The sequence below is a fragment of the Entelurus aequoreus genome, linkage group LG23, assembly GCF_033978785.1.
Source record: "Entelurus aequoreus isolate RoL-2023_Sb linkage group LG23, RoL_Eaeq_v1.1, whole genome shotgun sequence".
In the NCBI taxonomy this organism is placed as follows: Eukaryota; Metazoa; Chordata; class Actinopteri; order Syngnathiformes; family Syngnathidae; genus Entelurus; species Entelurus aequoreus.
In genome coordinates this window covers 29643242-29662058 of record NC_084753.1, presented here as the reverse complement: position 1 = coordinate 29662058, position 18817 = coordinate 29643242, and the positions used below count along the sequence as shown (strand labels likewise).

Genomic DNA, 18817 nt, shown 5'->3' with positions numbered 1-18817 from the left:
CCTAACACACTGACTACAAATAAACAGGAAGCGGTGGTATATCCTCACGCTGGTGGCTGACAATGCAGTGTGCGGCCAGCAGCTTGAGCAGGGGCACCTCAAACAAGGCCTGGTGAAACAAGAGCTCCCTGGCAGTGGGACGCTTACTGGGGTCCACCTCAAGACACTTCTGGATGAACTCCTGGATAAATTAAGAGGTGCAACAAAAAACAGAGTTTGAGAGTCTCTGTGTATCCCCCCCATGCTGAAAAGACTTACCCGTTGCAAGGGGTCCTCCAGAAACTGAATGGCACTGTTAATGGCTTCTTGGGAAACATACGATGAATCTCCATTACTTTGGATCTCTAGCACTGCCATCTGTCCAAGTGAGGAACAAACAAAGGGGTTAAAACAGAAGGGACACGGTCACTCACTGGCCACAACATTAGGTATTAGAGATGTCCGATAATGGCTTTTTTGCCGATACCCGATATTCCGATATTGTCCAACTCCGATATCAACCGATACCGATATATACAGTCGTGGAATTAACACATTATTATGCCTAATTTTGTTGTGATGCCCCGCTGGATGCATTAAACAATGTAACAAGGTTTTCCAAAATAAATCAACTCAAGTTATTGGAAAAAAATGCCAACATGGCACTGCCATATTTATTATTGAAGTCACAAAGTGCATTATTTTTTTTAACATGCCACAAAACAGCAGCTTGGTATTTGGGACATGCTCTCCCTGAGAGAGCATGAGGAGGTTGAGGTGGGCAGGGTTGAGTTGGGGAGGGGGGTTCGGGTAGCGGGGGATGTATATTGTAGCGTCCCGGAAGAGTTAGTGCTGCAAGGGGTTCTGGGTATTTGTTCTGTTGTGTTTATGTTGTGTTACGGTGCGGATGTTCTCCCCAAATGTGTTTGTCATTCTTGTTTGGTGTGGGTTCACAGTGCGGCGCATATTTGTAACAGTGTTAAAGTTGTTCATACGGTTACCCTCAGTGTGACCTGTATGGCTGTTGACCAAGTATGCATTGCATTCACTTGTGTGTGTGAAAAGCCGCATATATTATGCGACTGGGCCGGCACGCCCCCAATATTGTTGTCTGGGTGGAAATCGGGAGACATTCTGGAAAATGGTTGACCCGGGAGATTGTCGGGAAGGGCACTGAAATTCGGGAGTCTCCCGGGAGGGTTGGCAAGTATGACTGGGAGACGCAACTGCTCTGTACTTCTCCCTATGCCCGTGTAGCACTCCGTACAGCGGCGTTTTAAAAAGTCGTACATTTTATTTTTTGAAACCGATACCTATAATTTCCGATATTACATTTTAAAGCATTTATCGGCCGATAATATCGGCAGTCCGATATTATCGGACATCTCTATAAGGTATACTTATCAATCTTGTCAGATCCAATCAAAGAACTGAACCTTGACAAAGATGATATTATTGAGGTTGTAGTTGCGTCATAGTGATGGTCATTTGTCATATTTTGGCGATCTTACTAGGCTACTTATGCAGGACAAAAAGTGTACCGTATGTTCCCGACTATAGAGTGCAGCGGCAAATAAGCCGCACCCACTAAATTTCAGAAAGAAAAATGTTTTCCCGTATATTAGCCACACCGGACTATAAGACGTAGATATATACGTTGCGATTTGAGTTATTTACCCAGCAAAATTCTGTAAATGTTTAATTCAGGGTTCGTACACCTTTTCCATGGCCAAATTCAAGCACTTTTTACAGGGCTTTCAAGATCCATTTTCCAGTTTTTCCAGTACCCTTCAAAAGGCAAAAACCAGTGTGAATCAATCCATAGCCTTGTTGTTTGATGTCGCCAAATGCTGTCTGTAGGAAAAAAAGGAAAATCTGCTAAAAGCTAAGCCTATCATTGAACCAGCAGTTATTATTAACTGAATGGGGCATAGAAAATGAAGCAGTGTGACTATTCAATGTCATTGGTGTTTGGAAACGTGTCTCCATTTGTGTTGTTTTTCAAATGTCTTGTTCTTTTTCTTACTTGCAGCACTCAATGACATCGAACAGCACGGATTGATTTACACTGTATTTGTGCTTGTAAACTGCATAATGTGATATGAATACACGCACCCTCAAAATGTCAATTTCAGTCATTTATTAGCAAAACTGTTTCACATTAATATAAGGATTGTAACTTCCTAATGAAGCCTTAGCTTGACGCTCCTCTACTTTCTCCTGCTCCCACTTGCTGCGGCAACAACAAACAAATCTCCAGACACTCCTCTTCGTTTTGTATCGTTTACTTGTCAACTTAATCATTCAAAAACGTACAACAATAACGATGTGGGAACAAATGAATGGCAAAATAAAGCGAGTTTCTTACAGTAAGAAAGAGTTAGAAAAAGTAAGAGTAAGGTCAAAAAACTGTGTGGCTCGATTCCTCTATACCTGACTGCCATTACCCATAATACATTGTGTCCGAACCATATTACCACACAGATCCTTCCGCCATATATGCAATTTAACAGTTACGTAATCTTCACTGTATTAAAGCAGTATAAAATAGTACGTCATCAAATTATTCAAACAAATGTAATAATTACAAATAAAGTGTACCTTACAATTATTCTAAGCATGCAATATATAAATTTTTGTATTATGCAAATAAAGTGAATAGTCCCATTTTGGCTGAATAAACATAAAGCACCTTCCATAAAATGTAAATGAACTTAAACAGCATTTAGGCTCCTACAAGGATTATACATTAAAGGAAAATATTTTGTTTGTTTCACAACACCTCGGTGACATTTCATTAAGCATATCTAGCCTTATAACTGTGGCTTTGATAACAAAATCGATTTTTAGTTGAGGGAAGTTCTTAACATTATAATTTATCATTGATAAATGCTCACTTTTTTCCTTTCATAGCTCCTAACAACTGTCCGTAATTACCATGTAATCTAGCACTGATCTCGCAGTTTAGGTCTAGCACAGGGGTGTCCAAACTTTTTCCACTCAGGGCCACAGACTGAAAAATCAATGCATGCGTGGGCCATTTTTATATTTTTCCTTTTTTTAAAACCAATACAATATATAGGTTGTTTTTTTTTAACCTTTATGGCTTTCCTCAAGTTTGGTCCCCGGTACCCGGAAGGGTCTCAGTCATAAAAATGTTAGAAATAAGTCATCAATTATTATTTTTTCATTTAACGCTTGAATCTCGAGACCAACTTCAGGTCTGTCTGTCGTTATAACGTTTTTTTAAATTTTGTTTTTATGTTCATGCCCCTTATGTCAAAACCCTTATTTATATGGCAAACACACAAACTATGCAACATTTCCCCCCAAAACATTTCAAAGTGGAATATTTGATGTGAAGTAATTGGAACCTTAAAGGCCTACTGAAATGAATTTTTTTTATTTAAACGGGGATAGCAGATCTATTCTATGTGTGATACTTGATCATTTCGCGATATTGCCATATTTTTGCTGAAAGGATTTAGTATAGAACAACGACGATAAAGATTGCAACTTTTGGTATCTGATAAAAAAAAGGCTTGCCCCTACCGGAAGTAGCGTGACGTAGTCAGTTGAACATATATGCAAAGTTCCCTATTGTTTACAATGATGGCCGCATGAAGTGAGAGAGATTCGGACAAATGAATGGCAAAATAAAGCGAGTTTCTTACAGTAAGAAAGAGTTAGAAAAAGTAAGAGTAAGGTCAAAAAACTGTGTGGCTCGATTCCTCTATACCTGACTGCCATTACCCATAATACATTGTGTCCGAACCATATTACCACACAGATCCTTCCGCCATATATGCAATTTAACAGTTACGTAATCTTCACTGTATTAAAGCAGTATAAAATAGTACGTCATCAAATTATTCAAACAAATGTAATAATTACAAATAAAGTGTACCTTACAATTATTCTAAGCATGCAATATATACATTTTTGTATTATGCAAATAAAGTGAATAGTCCCATTTTGGCTGAATAAACATAAAGCACCTTCCATAAAATGTAAATGAACTTAAACAGCATTTAGGCTCCTACAAGGATTATACATTAAAGGAAAATATTTTGTTTGTTTCACAACACCTCGGTGACATTTCATTAAGCATATCTAGCCTTATAACTGTGGCTTTGATAACAAAATCGATTTTTAGTTGAGGGAAGTTCTTAACATTATAATTTATCATTGATAAATGCTCACTTTTTTCCTTTCATAGCTCCTAATAACTGTCCGTAATTACCATGTAATCTAGCACTGATCTCGCAGTTTAGGTCTAGCACAGGGGTGTCCAAACTTTTTCCACTCAGGGCCACAGACTGAAAAATCAATGCATGCGTGGGCCATTTTTATATTTTTCCTTTTTTTAAAACCAATACAATATATAGGTTGTTTTTTTTTAACCTTTATGGCTTTCCTCAAGTTTGGTCCCCGGTACCCGGAAGGGTCTCAGTCATAAAAATGTTAGAAATAAGTCATCAATTATTATTTTTTCATTTAACGCTTGAATCTCGAGACCAACTTCAGGTCTGTCTGTCGTTATAACGTTTTTTTAAATTTTGTTTTTATGTTCATGCCCCTTATGTCAAAACCCTTATTTATATGGCAAACACACAAACTATGCAACATTTTCCCCCAAAACATTTCAAAGTGGAATATTTGATGTGAAGTAATTGGAACCTTAAAGGCCTACTGAAATGAATTTTTTTTATTTAAACGGGGATAGCAGATCTATTCTATGTGTGATACTTGATCATTTCGCGATATTGCCATATTTTTGCTGAAAGGATTTAGTATAGAACAACGACGATAAAGATTGCAACTTTTGGTATCTGATAAAAAAAAGGCTTGCCCCTACCGGAAGTAGCGTGACGTAGTCAGTTGAACATATATGCAAAGGTCCCTATTGTTTACAATGATGGCCGCATGAAGTGAGAGAGATTCGGACCGAGAAAGCGACAATTTCCCCATTAATTTGAGCGAGGATGAAAGATTTGTGGATGAGTAAAGTGCAAGTGAAGGACTAGTGGGGAGTTGAAGCTATTCAGATAGGGAAGATGCTGTGAGAGCCGGGGGTGACCTGATATTCAGCTGGGAATGACTACAACAGTAAATAAACACAAGACATATATATACTCTATTAACCACAACACAACCAGGCTTATATTTAACATGCCACAAATTAATCCTGCATAAAAACACCTGCGTGTTTGTTATGCTAGCTCCTAGCTCCTCTGCTAGCTCCTAGCTCCATAGAACACGCCAATACAATTCAAACACCTGATCAACACACACAATCACTCAGCCCAAAAGACCGTTCACCTAACCCAAGGTTCATAAAGCTTATATATTTTTAAAAAGTTACGTACGTGACGCGCACGTACGGTACGGTACGTGTTATGCTAGCTCCTAGCTCCTATGCTAGCTCCTAGCTCCATAGAACACGCCAATACAATTCAAACACCTGATCAACACACACAATCACTCAGCCCAAAAGACCGTTCACCTAACCCAAGGTTCATAAAGCTTATATATTTTAAAAAAGTTACGTACATACGCAAAAAAAAGTTGCGCACATACGGTCAAGATCAAATGTTTAGAAGCCAAAGCTGCATACTCACAGTAGCACGTCTGCGTCTTTGTCATCCAAATCAAAGTAATCCTGGTAAGAGTCTGTGTTGTCCCAGTTCTCTACAGGCGTCTGTGTATCGAAGTCAAAAGTCCTCCTGGTTAGAGTCTCTGTTATCCGAGTTCTTCCATCTTGACTGCATCTTTCGGGAATGTAAACAAAGAAGCGCCGGCTGTGTACTGTTGTGGCTGACTACGTTCGAAAAATACGTCCATTTCGCACCGACAACTTTCTTCTTTGCTTGCTCAGCTTCCTTCTCCATAATGCAATGAACATGATTGAAACAGATTCACGAACACAGATGTCCAGAATACTGTGGAATTATGAAATGAAAACAGAGCTTTTTCGTATTGGCTTCAATGTGGAAGGCATACCCGTGTTCCCCGGTCTACGTCACGCGCATACGTTATCCTCAGAGGCGTTTCGAACCGGAAGTTTAGCGGCAAATTTAAAATGTCACTTTATAAGTTAACCCGGCCGTATTGGCATGTGTTATAATGTTAAGATTTCATCATTGATATATAAACTATCAGACTGCGTGGTCGGTAGTAGTGGGTTTCAGTAGGCCTTTAAATAGGTCAATAATTCATAACAATAAAAAAATTGTTGATAATAAGCCAAATTTCTATTTTTTTTTACTATTAACGCTGAAGTCTGTAGATCTGTTGATTATAAGATTTTTTAACGTTTTCATTTTTTGTTTGTTTGTTGCCCTTTTTGAGAAAGAAAACTTTGTTTTGCACAAAATATGCAATAATTTCCCCCCAAAATATTTCAAAGTGGAATTGTTCCAGTGAAGTAATTGGAGCCTTCAATAGGTCAATAACAGTCCGCATGGCAGCTTTGTGTTATTAGTGTCAACATTGCCACTTTTTCTTGTTACATGTCACCTGTTTATCAGAATCAGAATAGTTTTATTGCCATTGTTTGAGAACGGGTTCACAAACTAGGAATTTTTCTTGGTGCAAACGTGCGACATAAAAACATATAACACATATTTGGTAATAAAAAGAGCTGCAACTGAGCTATCAGATAGACTTAGAAGGAATTCAAGGAGCTGCTGTTAGGAGTTATTGTTCATTTGCCTGATGGCCGAGGGGAAAAAACTGTTCAGGTGGTGGGAGGTGTGGGTCTTGTGGGTGAGGTTTACTCTTTTATTACACTTTTTCATGTTTTACATTTTTATTGTAATATTTGCAGAATGTGCCAGGGGCCGTTAACAAATTAGCTGGGGGCCACAAATGGCCCTCGGGCCGCACTTTGGACATGCCTGTTCTAAGATGGACTAAAAGGTTAGAAAACAAAACTTTAGCTAATGTTAGTTAACTTGTAGGGTTAGTAATCTGTGGTTTACCTTTCATATGACTCGAGAGAGCCGACTCTCCTGTTGCGAAAAACTGGATTTCCTTTTTGCATACATTGCAGCAGGCTACACGTGGATTTGGTCCACGTTTTATCCAAAGTTTGTATTTGTCATTTTCCATCTAATGTTCATTAAAACGACAACCATTGTCCTCTTGGGGGCATGACAACAACCTAATGTAAGGGCTCATGCAAAGCCAACAGATCGAGGAGAAGAAGAATAGCTTCGTCTCAACAAGGAAATGAAAGATGTCGATTGTTTTTGTGCCTAAAAGACTTTGCGGCAAGGCTTAAAATCAACCAAGAAACTATTCAAAGGCTTTTAGACGAAAACGACCAATAAGATGCATCGCCGAGTACATGAAGAAGGGGCGAGCTGTGGAATGTGTCAAATATGAACAATTCCTGCATCAGAATATCATTGCTGATGCAAGCCCTGTTGTTGACAACACATCAGTCTTTAACATGATTGAACCTCAGCCTTTTGGGAAGCTTCTTCTATTGATGCCATCATTTTTCTTGCTGTATTAATACATATAATCAGGACACACAAAATGCTTAGACCAGAATCAAAGAGAAATACCGTATATTACAAATGTTATATTAATGGCTCAATACTATGATAAAAAGTTGCAGTAATTGTGTCCAACTCTAGAACAAAATAATGACGTTTCAATATTTTTTATTTTACTGGAAAGAAGTTAAAATTGTACACAAATTAGTTCTTAACATTACAGAGAAGTTGTGACACTAGGAAAATGGAAAAAACAAGTAACGTTACAAAAATAAAGTTGTAACATTTTGTGAAAATTGTTGCAGTTGTACGAAACTGTTTGAAGATAAAATCATTACTAGAAAAAAATATATAAAATAAAAATAAATAAATAAATAAAAAGCCAACAGATCAAGCGTGTAGCTTTCATTTTTAAGGAAACTTATTTGATTTTTTTCCATTTCATAATTAGCCTATTGAGTCAGACTGCTGAAAAATATGATGAACATTTACAAAATTCAAGCATTTTCAAACCTTGAAAACACAACATTAAAATGCCAAACATTTTCAAGGTTTTTAAGCACCCGTACGAACCCTGTTAATTACACATGTGTACAGCTCTGGTAGTGGGTACATTCGCACCCACCTGCACAAATGTACTTCAAAATGTAACAATCAAAATAAATATGACTTTTTTTTGTTTACTAGGGCATGCATATATAATATGCATTAGTTTGACCATTTAAAATCAACGATAATAAAAAGGAGATGCTTGGAAATAGCATAAAAATGCCCCAAAAACTTGGAAAAACGAGATTCATAGCGTTACTTTTTGGTGTAACCATCATGAGCGTTCTGTTCAGGTATGTTTCTTTTATATTTTGATAAATCATCATATTTATGTATTACTAAATTTAAATAGGTATTGATCAATCTTTAAGCTGTGTGTATTTGATTTCAGTTTGCTTTTGACATCTTATTTAGAATTGTGGTTGAAACTTTTACAACCTTGTGTTGCGCTCATGATGGCGTAACCAAACTAGATTTCATTTAATTATCTTATTTTGAATATGTATTCCCTTTTTTACGTTTAGTATATTTAAATAGTAATTTATAAACATTGAATACATTTTAAATATCAATAAAATGCAATTGCCTTCATCTTATAGGGTAATGTTTAGTTACACCGAGTCATGAGCGTAACACTAAGCTTCATCACTTTGACTTGTAATATCTCTAATTCTGGTGGTGTTTTATGCTTTTTTCTTTTTGGAACATGTAGTATACATATAATACAATAAAGTCCCATATAAAATTATGTTACTAGCAATACTTTAATTTTGCCTTTGAAAGTAACACTCCAATGTCCATTAGTGGAGCTGTATTGAAAGTAACACTCCAATGTCCATTAGTGGAGCTGTACACATATCCTTAATTGTTTCCAAACGGTGCCTGTAACACGGCAGTAAAATGGCTGACCAAACAAAACAGAGGTCATCGTCATGTACCCACTAGCTGCGAAAGCTAGCTCTCCAATCAGCTAAAGAGACTCAACTCTCCAATCAGTTAAACATACTCAATAACTCCACTGTGACATTTTGGTGAATTTACTGAGGAATTTGTGAAATCGAAACAATACAAAAATTATGAAATTGTAAGTTAGTAATAACACAGACACTTGTTACATATTAGCTAACGCTAACAACACTAGCTTCATAGCACATACAAATATTCCTAACATTCCTGCAGACATCAAACATGAAACGGTTTTATTAAGTATAAACAGTTTAAGTTATAATGTAAAACTTACAAATGTTGCTTGGAGTGATCGATAGAGGATCCATACAAGTAAAAAAAGGTGGGGACGGCTAGAAGACTGAACGGCAATTCTACTTTCGGTTGAAAGGACTAAATTGAAGGACACTGCAGCACCCACAGTGAGTGAACTTGTCCAAAATATGGCGCCGTTAGCACAATTACCGTATTTTCCGCACCATAAGCCGCACCTAAAAACCACAATTTTTGTCAAAAGCAGACAGTGCGGCTAATAACCCGGTGCGCCTTATATATGGATTAATATTCATATTTATTTTCATAAGGTTTAGGTCTCGCAACTACGGTAAACAGTCGCCATCTTTTTTCCCCGTAAAAGAGGAAGCGCTTCTTCTTCTACGGTAAGCAACCGCCCCATAGAAGAGGAAGCGCTTCTTCTTCTACTGTAAGCAACCGCCAAGGTGAGCACCCGCCCCCGGAGAAGAAGAAGCTCGCGGATATTTAATTTCATTTGTTTTTCTGTAAAGACAACAAAATGTCTCCTACTAAGAGACACGCGTACAAGGTTCCACTGGCTTTTGATATTCATGTGAACCGCACTGTGGATACAACGGGAGCACGTACGGTGAATATTCGCACCACAGGGAATGAGAAGTCGTCCTACTGTGGTTCTAGCTTGCCATGCTAACGGCCAGAAACTTCCACCCACGGTGATATTCAAAAGGAAGACCTTGCCAAAAGAGAACTTTCCAGCCGGCGTCATCATAAAAGCTAACTCGAAGGGATGGATGGATGGATGAAGAAAAAATGAGCGAGTGGTTGATAGACGTTTACGCGAAGACACCGGGTGACTTTTTTCACGCAGCGCCGTTCCTGTTGATCTACGACTGCATGCGCGTCCACATCACAGATGGTGTCAAAAAACAAGTGAAGCACACCGAAGAAGAATAATTCGAGGGATTTGTAGATGAGTAATAACTTCAGAAAGTGAGCTTTAAATGTTTATTTTGTGTGTTGTGTGACACTAACGTATGAGCAACGTTGAGTTATTGATGTTGCTATTGCTCTGCACTATTTTGAGTGTTACTATTTTTGTGATTGCACATTTGCACATTACATTTTGGGAGTGAACAGAGTTGTTAGAACGCTGGTTTGTAATATATTATTAAAGTTTGACTGACCTATCTGACTGTTTTGTTGACATTCCCTTTAGCGTGGCGTAGGTGCGGCTAATAGCACGGGGCGGCTAACAGGTAAACAAAGTTTTGAAATATGCCGTTCATTAAACGTGCGGCTAATAACACGGGGCGCCTTATGGTGCGGAAAATACGGTAAAGGCCTACTGAAACCCACTACTACCGACCACGCAGTCTGATAGTTTATATATCAATGATGAAATCTTAACATTATAACACATGCCAATACGGCCGGGTTAACTTATAAAGTGACATTTTAAATTTGCCGCTAAACTTCCGGTTCGAAACGCCTCTGAGGATGACGTATGCGCGTGACGTAGCCCGGGGAACACGGGTATGCCTTCCACATTGAAGCCAATACGAAAAAGCTCTGTTTTCATTTCATAATTCCACAGTATTCTGGACATCTGTGTTCGTGAATCTGTTGCAATCATGTTCATTGCATTATGGAGAAAGAAGCTGAGCAAGCAAAGAAGAAAGTTGTCGGTGCGAAATGGACATATTTTTCGAACGAAGTCAGCAACAACAGTACACAGCCGGCGCTTCTTTGTTTACATTCCCGAAAGATGCAGTCAAGATGGAAGAACTCGGATAACAGAGACTCTAACCAGGAGGACTTTTGACTTCGATACACAGACGCCTGTAGAGAACTGGGACAACACAGACTCTTACCAGGATTACTTTGATTTGGATGACAAAGACGCAGACGTGCTACTGTGAGTATGCAGCTTTGGCTTCTAAACATTTGATCGCTTGACCGTATGTGCGCAACTTTTTTTTGCGTATGTACGTAACTTTTTTAAAATATATAAGCTTTATGAACCTTGGGTTAGGTGAACGGTCTTTTGGGCTGAGTGATTGTGTGTGTTGATCAGGTGTTTGAATTGTATTGGCGTGTTCTATGGAGCTAGGAGCTAGCATAGGAGCTAGGAGTTAGCATAACAAAGACGTAGGTGTTTTTATGCAGGATTAATTTGTGGCATATTAAATATAAGCCTGGTTGTGTTGTGGCTAATAGAGTATATATATGTCTTGTGTTTATTTACTGTTGTAGTCATTCCCAGCTGAATATCAGGTACCGTGAGTATGCAGCCTTGGCTGCTAAACATTTGATAGCTTGACCGTATGTGCGCGTCACGTACGTAACTTTTTAAAAATATATAAGCTTTATGAACCTTGGGTTAGGTGAACGGTCTTTTGGGCTGAGTGATTGTGTGTGTTGATCAGGTGTTTGAATTGTATTGGCGTGTTCTATGAAGCTAGGAGCTAGCAGAGGAGCTAGGAGCTAGCATAACAAACACGTAGGTGTTTTTATGCAGGATTAATTTGTGGCGTATTAAATATAAGCCTGGTTGTGTTGTGGCTAATAGAGTATATATATGTCTTGTGTTTATTTACTGTTGTAGTCATTCCCAGCTGAATATCAGGTCACCCCCGGCTCTCACAGCATCTTCCCTATCTGAATAGCTTCAACTCCCCACTAGTCCTTCACTTGCACTTTACTCATCCACAAATCTTTCATCCTCGCTCAAATTAATGGGGAAATTGTCGCTTTCTCGGTCCGAATCTCTCTCACTTCATGCGGCCATCATTGTAAACAATAGGGAACTTTGCGTATATGTTCAATTAACTACGTCACGCTACTTCCGGTAGGGGCAAGCCTTTTTTTATCAGATACCAAAAGTTGCAATCTTTATCGTCGTTGTTCTATACTAAATCCTTTCAGCAAAAATATGGCAATATCGCGAAATGATCAAGTATGACACATAGAATAGATCTGCTATCCCCGTTTAAATAAAAAAAATTCATTTCAGTAGGCCTTTAACACACCTTATTAGTGTGTTTGCTTGTTTTTGTTTTTAAAACTATTTGTATTATGACCATCAGCAAAGCAATTCCATAAATTTGTTGCGCTGCTTTATAAGGCGCAGGGTCCAAATTGTAGGAAAAAAGTAGAGTAGAGTAACTCGTGAATGAACGCTTGTTTGTGTTGCAGCACAAATGATGCCTTTTCATCATGTGGTTTAAAGAGCCAATGGAATGCAAGTCCTCACCTCTAAAGCGCACATTCCAAAGGAGTAGATATCCACTGCAGTGGTGACATTGGCAACAGCTAGAAAATATGAATATAACATCCATAATACTGCATGTGAGACAACTACTCCATCAAACAAATCTTACCTCCATATTCTGGAGCAAAAAAATGAAGGCTTTTCTGCTCTTCCCGGCATGTTTTGACATGGTTGTTGATGGTGTCCGGGGCCACTAAAAAAATAATCCGTTGTTTTAGCTTGGCTACGATGAAGATCTCTATTGTTGTATGTCATCTACCTGAGCCGATCTTGATGAGACCGTTGTGCTGAATGAAGATGGTGTCACAGGTCAGGTTGCCGTGGATGATGGGAGGCTCACACGAGTGCAAGTAGCTGAGGTGGTAAAGTAGAACCGTCGGTAAGGAGCGGAGGATAGCAGAAGTGGATGTGTTAGATTAACAATAAAGTGCAGAAGCTCACCTAAGAGCAGACAGTATCTGTGTGCACCAGCGCTTCCACGCCTGGAAGAAATATCACCACAGGATTACAATAATCACAATAGTTTGCTTTGGCCTATACTTCTCTTGCACACCTTTTCATTCATGGTCTTGTGATTCTTCTTCGTCTTTTTCAGAAACTGTTTGAGACTTCCAGAGGACATGTACTCTGTGATGAAAATGACCTGTAGCCAAGACAAGTAAACAAGTCAACAATGGAATACAAGCGCTGTTGGACGACAAAAACCTGAGTGTTTTTGATCTACCCTGGCTCTGTTCTCTTTAACGTCCGCCCAGTACTTGTGGAACTTCACAATGTTTAAATGCTCCAGCTGGATCAAATTGTCAAAGACGGCTCTGACTTTTTCCTGCAGAGAGAAATTAGAAAAACGGCTCAATAACAGCTAGCACTGATAGTGTATGTATACACACGAAAAAGATCACAGTTGGTACAAAATGCGGCTGCTAGACTTTTGACAAGAACAAACAAGTTTGATCATGTTACGCCTATACTGGCTCACCTGCACTGGCTTCCTGTGCACTTAAGATGCGACTTTAAGGTTTTACTACTTACGTATAAAATACTACATGGTCTAGCTCCATCCTATCTTGCCGATTGTATTGTACCATATGTCCCGGCAAGAAATCTGTGTTCAAAGAACTCCGGCTTATTAGTGATTCCCAGAGCCAAAAAAAAGTCTGCGGGCTATAGAGCGTTTTCTATTTGGGCTCCAGTACTCTGGAATGCCCTCCCGGTAACAGTTAGTGATGCTACCTCAGTAGAAGCATTTAAGTCCCATCTTAAAACTCATTTATATACTCTAGCCTTTAAATAGACCCCCTTTTTAGACCAGTTGATCTGCCGTTTCTTTTCTTTTCTGCTCTGCCCCCCTCTCCCTTGTGGAAGGGGTGGAGGGGGCACAGGTCCGGTGGCCACGGATGAAGCGCTGGCTGTCCAGAGTCGGGACCCGGGATGGACCACTTGCCTGTGCATCGGTTGGGGACATCTCTGCACTGCTGACCCGTCTCCGCTCGGGATGGTCTCCTGCTGGTCCCACTATGGACTGAACTCTCACTATTATGTTAGATCCACTATGGACTGGACTCTCACTATTATGTTAGATCCACAATGGACTGGACTCTCACTATTATGTTAGATCCACAATGGACTGGACTCTCACTATTATGTTAGATCCACTATGGACTGGACTCTCACTATTATGTTAGATCCACTATGGACTGGACTCTCACTATTATGTCAGATCCACAATGGACTGGACTCTCACTATTATGTTAGATCCACTACGGACTGGACTCTCACTATTATGTTAGATCCACTACGGACTGGACTCTCACTATTATGTTAGATCCACTATGGATTGGACTTTCACAATATTATGCTAGACCCACTCAACGTCCATTGCATCGAGGGGGGGTTGGGGGGATCACCCACATCTGCGGTTCTCTCCAAGGTTTCTCATAGTCATTCTCATTGACATCCCACTGGGTTGTGAGTTTTTCCTTGCCCTTATGTGGGATCTGAACCGAGGATGTCGTGGCTTGTGCAGCCCTTTGAGACACTTGTGATTTAGGGCTATATAAATAAACATTTATTGATTGATTGATACATTAAAAGAAGTGACGCACCGAATTTACGGTCACCGCAAATTTTCGGCCCAAAGACTTTAGTCAGCAAAACAAACACTGCAAACACATTACTAAAAAGATGACAGCGGGAATATACAATTTGAATTTGAGATAAGTGTTATTTACATTATTTGAATATTGTAATGCAAACGACAATATAAGTGTGTTACACTTGCCATACTGTCATTTACAAAGAACTCAACAGCTGGTGGATCTGTTTGTTTCATATCCCCAATACAACATGTTACGTTGCTGCGGTGTTGCGGAATATACTTGGTAAGAAATGACCATGAGGTCAGAGAACGCTGCTCCTGGTCTGCCAGAGAATAAGATGACAAAGCAGGTGTTGCCAATTTAGCAACTTTGCCCTCACATTTACTGATACTGTAATTAAGCTCTTTGCTGATACACTTTTTCAAAAAGGTGTCTAGCTGCAAATCCAGTCTTTTGATGACTGAAATGAGATCGTATCACTCTTCTCTACGAGTAAATAAGTGTTGCAATGGACCCCTCCCCAACTAAAAAGCACCCGCAGGCCTCTTCATCATGTCTGTGATATGGAAGAATATTAATATATCGTCCGTCCCCAACAACAGCTTGTGTGACACATGGTGTCAAGCAAGGGCTCAACTAAGGGCCTACCTACCTCTTGTAGTTTAAAGTTTTTCCTTTCTGAGAACATGACTTCATTCCACACCACCTCCACTCCTTCTTCAGTGTCCATAGCCAGGTAAGCGTTATCAATGCCTGGTACATTACGCTGATTTACCTACAAGGAGGACAAAGGTATCAGAGCATTTTATTGTTAAAAACACAATTCCTGCATGGATTAAGGCTGGACAATTGAATTTTAAATTTCGATCATTAAAAAAAGATTAATGGGCCACGCAACATGCGTGCAAATTCTGGAGATTGTGACAGTAGAGGTTGAAAGTAGAGATGTCCGATAATATCGGGATGCCGATATTATCGGCCGATAAATGCTTTAAAATGTAATATCGGAAATTATCGGTACCGGTTTCAAAGTTATCGGCATCGGTTTCAAAAAGTAAAATGTATGTCTTCATAAAACGCACTGTGTACACCAGACCTGGGCATTCTGCGGCCCGCGGGCCGCATTCGGCCCTTTGTACGTCCCTGTCCGGCCCGCGTGAGGCCAATCATAAATTACAAAATACATTTTAAAAAGTATCTATCTCGAGTGTGCAATACAACGGTGCTGCTTTTGTTTTGAAAAGCGTTATTTGTATGACTTCCATGTGGACGTATGCTCGTGCGCAATCACAAATTACAAAATAAATTTAAAAAAACATCTATGTTGTGCGTGCAAAACAACTGTGCTGCTTTTATTTTGAAAAGTGTTATTTATGGGCGGTCCGCCCGGTTATCCCAGAGACGCTAAAAAAGAAAAGGTGATGACGAATGGCGTGTTTTCAACAAGACATGGACTGCCAAGTAAAGGTAAAGCCGTGTGCTTAATTTGTGGTACACATGTTGCTGTGTTTAAAGAATATAGTGTAACCACCTGCTGAAGTTGATGTGTTCTTGAGTTGCGTAAATGAGGAGTGAGGATATGTGCGTGTGGAAGGAACGAGATAAGTTGAGCTGTGTTAGTATAGCTTTCTCAATATAAGTTTAAAAAGAGCGTCTGACTTGGTGTGCACTTCTGGACGCTACAATTGATGTCAGAAGTAAAACTTTGCGCATACTGCACAGCTTAATTGTGTGCGCAGCCTGCTACGTCATCGAGAGGTACGTGCCACGTGAGGAGCTCGCCGCAGAGAGAGAGAGAGCGAGAGCGAGAGCGAGAGAGAGAGAGAGAGGCAGTGTCTACAGGTGCAGCTCACGCTGCTTGCCATGGGGGAATTCCGCCCTCAATGAAGACTCCCAGGTTTGATGGCAAGGCGAACTGGGAGGCATTTCATCCCACTTCTGACATCAATTGTAGAGTCCAGAAGAAGTGCACACCAAGTCTGACGCTCTTTTTAAACTTTTATTGAGCAAGCTATACTAACACAGCTCAACTTATCTCGTTCTTTCCACACGCACAGCTATCCTCACTCCTCATTTCCGCAACAGCAACGCTTCCTCCTTCTTCGCCAATCACCTTACAGGCGTGCTACGTTCACAACAAAGAGGATGCAGGATAAAGTGACAGAAATTGAAATTTTTGCATGGTATTGTACATCAGGAAGTGTTGTGTAAGACAGTGTTAAAAATAAAACCATCAAAAGCCATCTGCTTTTGTATAAAGATAAGTTAGGTTAAATTAAAATATTATTATTTTTTATCTTACGGTATATCAAAAATAATTTAAGCAAAATTTAATTGAAATATTGTTGGTGTGGCCCTCCAGCAGTGCTCAGGTTGCTCATGCGGCCCCCGGTAAAAATTAATTGCCCACCCCTGGTGTACATGGACATAGGGAGAAGTACAGAGCGCCAATAATCCTTAAAGGCACTGCCTTTGTTTGCCGGCCCAGTCACATAATATATGCCGCTTTTCACACACACGAGCGAATGCAAGCATACTTGGTCAACAGCCATACATGTCACACTGAAGGTAGCCGTATAAACAACTTTAACACTGTTACAAATATGCGCCACACTGTGAACCCACACCAAACAAGAATGACAAACACATTTCAGGAGAACATCCGCACCGTAACACAACATAAACACAACAGAACAATTACCGTATTTTTCGGAGTATAAGTTGCTCCGGAGTATAAGTCGCACCGGCAGAAAATGCATAATAAAGAAGGAAAAAAACATATATGTCGCATTTTTTGGGGGAATGTGTTTGATAAAACCCAACACCAAGAATAGACATTTGAAAGCTACATTGACGTCACTTCCTGTCAATGAGAAAGGACGCAAAAGAGAAAGGCTCCGCTCTTGCTACCAGAGTTTTTTGTTAAATCTGAAGATTTTGACCACTGATTTGCGATCACAGCCACAGGAGAGTACTCTGGCATCTTCAATCTGATTTTGGTCAGTTGAGAGGCACTGGTACGCTGAAAGAAGGCGAGTTGAGAGAGCCGTTAGACTCAAGCCAAAGGCGCCTTGCCGCAGTTCAAAGCGGTTGCCTAGCAACCAAAAGCTACGGAGAGTTTACAGCTGTTTTAAAGTGATCCCGACGTCGCAGAGTGATATAAGTTGACAGGCTGAAACCTCAAATTGATCTCTGAACGGCGCAAGATACGAAATTGTTGGAAAAAACAAGTTAAAGTGCCGCAAGTCGCTAAAGAAGCAACTGCCGTTAAGACACAAGCAAGAGGCAGTGACGTCAGTGACTGCCGCGATGCGAAAAGGTAAAGGAAAGATTGAAATCCCGAAACCTTCGGGGTCAGCTGATACAGAACACAACTGGGAACAAGATTTGAGGTTGGACACAAGACATGATGGGAACCAAGAAGTGATAATACAAATACTTGAAGAAATGAAAGAAGAAATGAAAGAAATGAAAGAAGAAATGAAAGAAATGAAAAAAGAAATGAAAGAAATGAAAGAAGAAATGAAAGAAATGAAAGAAGAAATGAAAGAATTGAAAGAAATGAAAGAAGAAATGAAAGAATTGAAAGAATATCTGAGAAAAGTAACAACAGAACACCAACAAGATGTGAAAAGTCTGTAGGAAAATATAGAAAATCTGCAATCTCAGAACAGAAGAAATAATGAAGCCACTGAAATGAGCAAACAAATGAAGATCCTTCAAGAAGACAACAACATGCTGAGGAATATCATAGATGAAATGGATCAGGACAAACGAATGAATGATATCATCGTGACTGGGCACCGAATTAAACCAAGATCCTATGCGAAAGCTGTGAATAATGAAGGTGAACCAGATGAAATGGATATGATCTCAGCAGAACAGCAAGTGGTCAACTTTCTGCAATCAAAGGAAATTGAAATTGACATTAATACCATCGAAACATGCATCCCACTGAACGGAAGAAACAACAACGCCACTCCAGTCGTGCTCGTGAAACTCGTAAACAGAAAATCTAAAATGGCATTGCTGAGACAGGGAAAGAAGCTGAAGGGAACAAATGTGTACATGAATGAGCATCTCACAAAACGCAATGCTGGAATCGCCAAGAAAGCACGCGACTTGAGAAGGCAGGGAAAAATCCAGGGAACTTGGAGCACCAACTGTAAAATCTACATCAAGCTGAATGGAGGTCCAGAAGCAAGAGTAATTGT

The 18817-nt window shown here is 39.7% G+C and overlaps 1 protein-coding gene across 1 annotated transcript in view; it reads right to left on the bottom strand.

The window, feature by feature from the left end:
* The window catches only part of nrbp1 (nuclear receptor binding protein 1), a 43829-nt gene that overhangs the window by 10254 nt on the left and 14758 nt on the right, over window positions 1-18817 (bottom strand). The window contains exons 3-11 of the mRNA XM_062035026.1: window positions 15256-15378; window positions 13229-13330; window positions 13058-13147; window positions 12946-12986; window positions 12764-12858; window positions 12614-12697; window positions 12487-12545; window positions 259-357; window positions 49-181 (exon numbers count right to left, since the gene is read on the bottom strand). Coding sequence (XP_061891010.1) covers window positions 49-181; window positions 259-357; window positions 12487-12545; window positions 12614-12697; window positions 12764-12858; window positions 12946-12986; window positions 13058-13147; window positions 13229-13330; window positions 15256-15378 — 826 coding nt within the window. The remainder of the gene's footprint in view (window positions 1-48; window positions 182-258; window positions 358-12486; window positions 12546-12613; window positions 12698-12763; window positions 12859-12945; window positions 12987-13057; window positions 13148-13228; window positions 13331-15255; window positions 15379-18817) is intronic.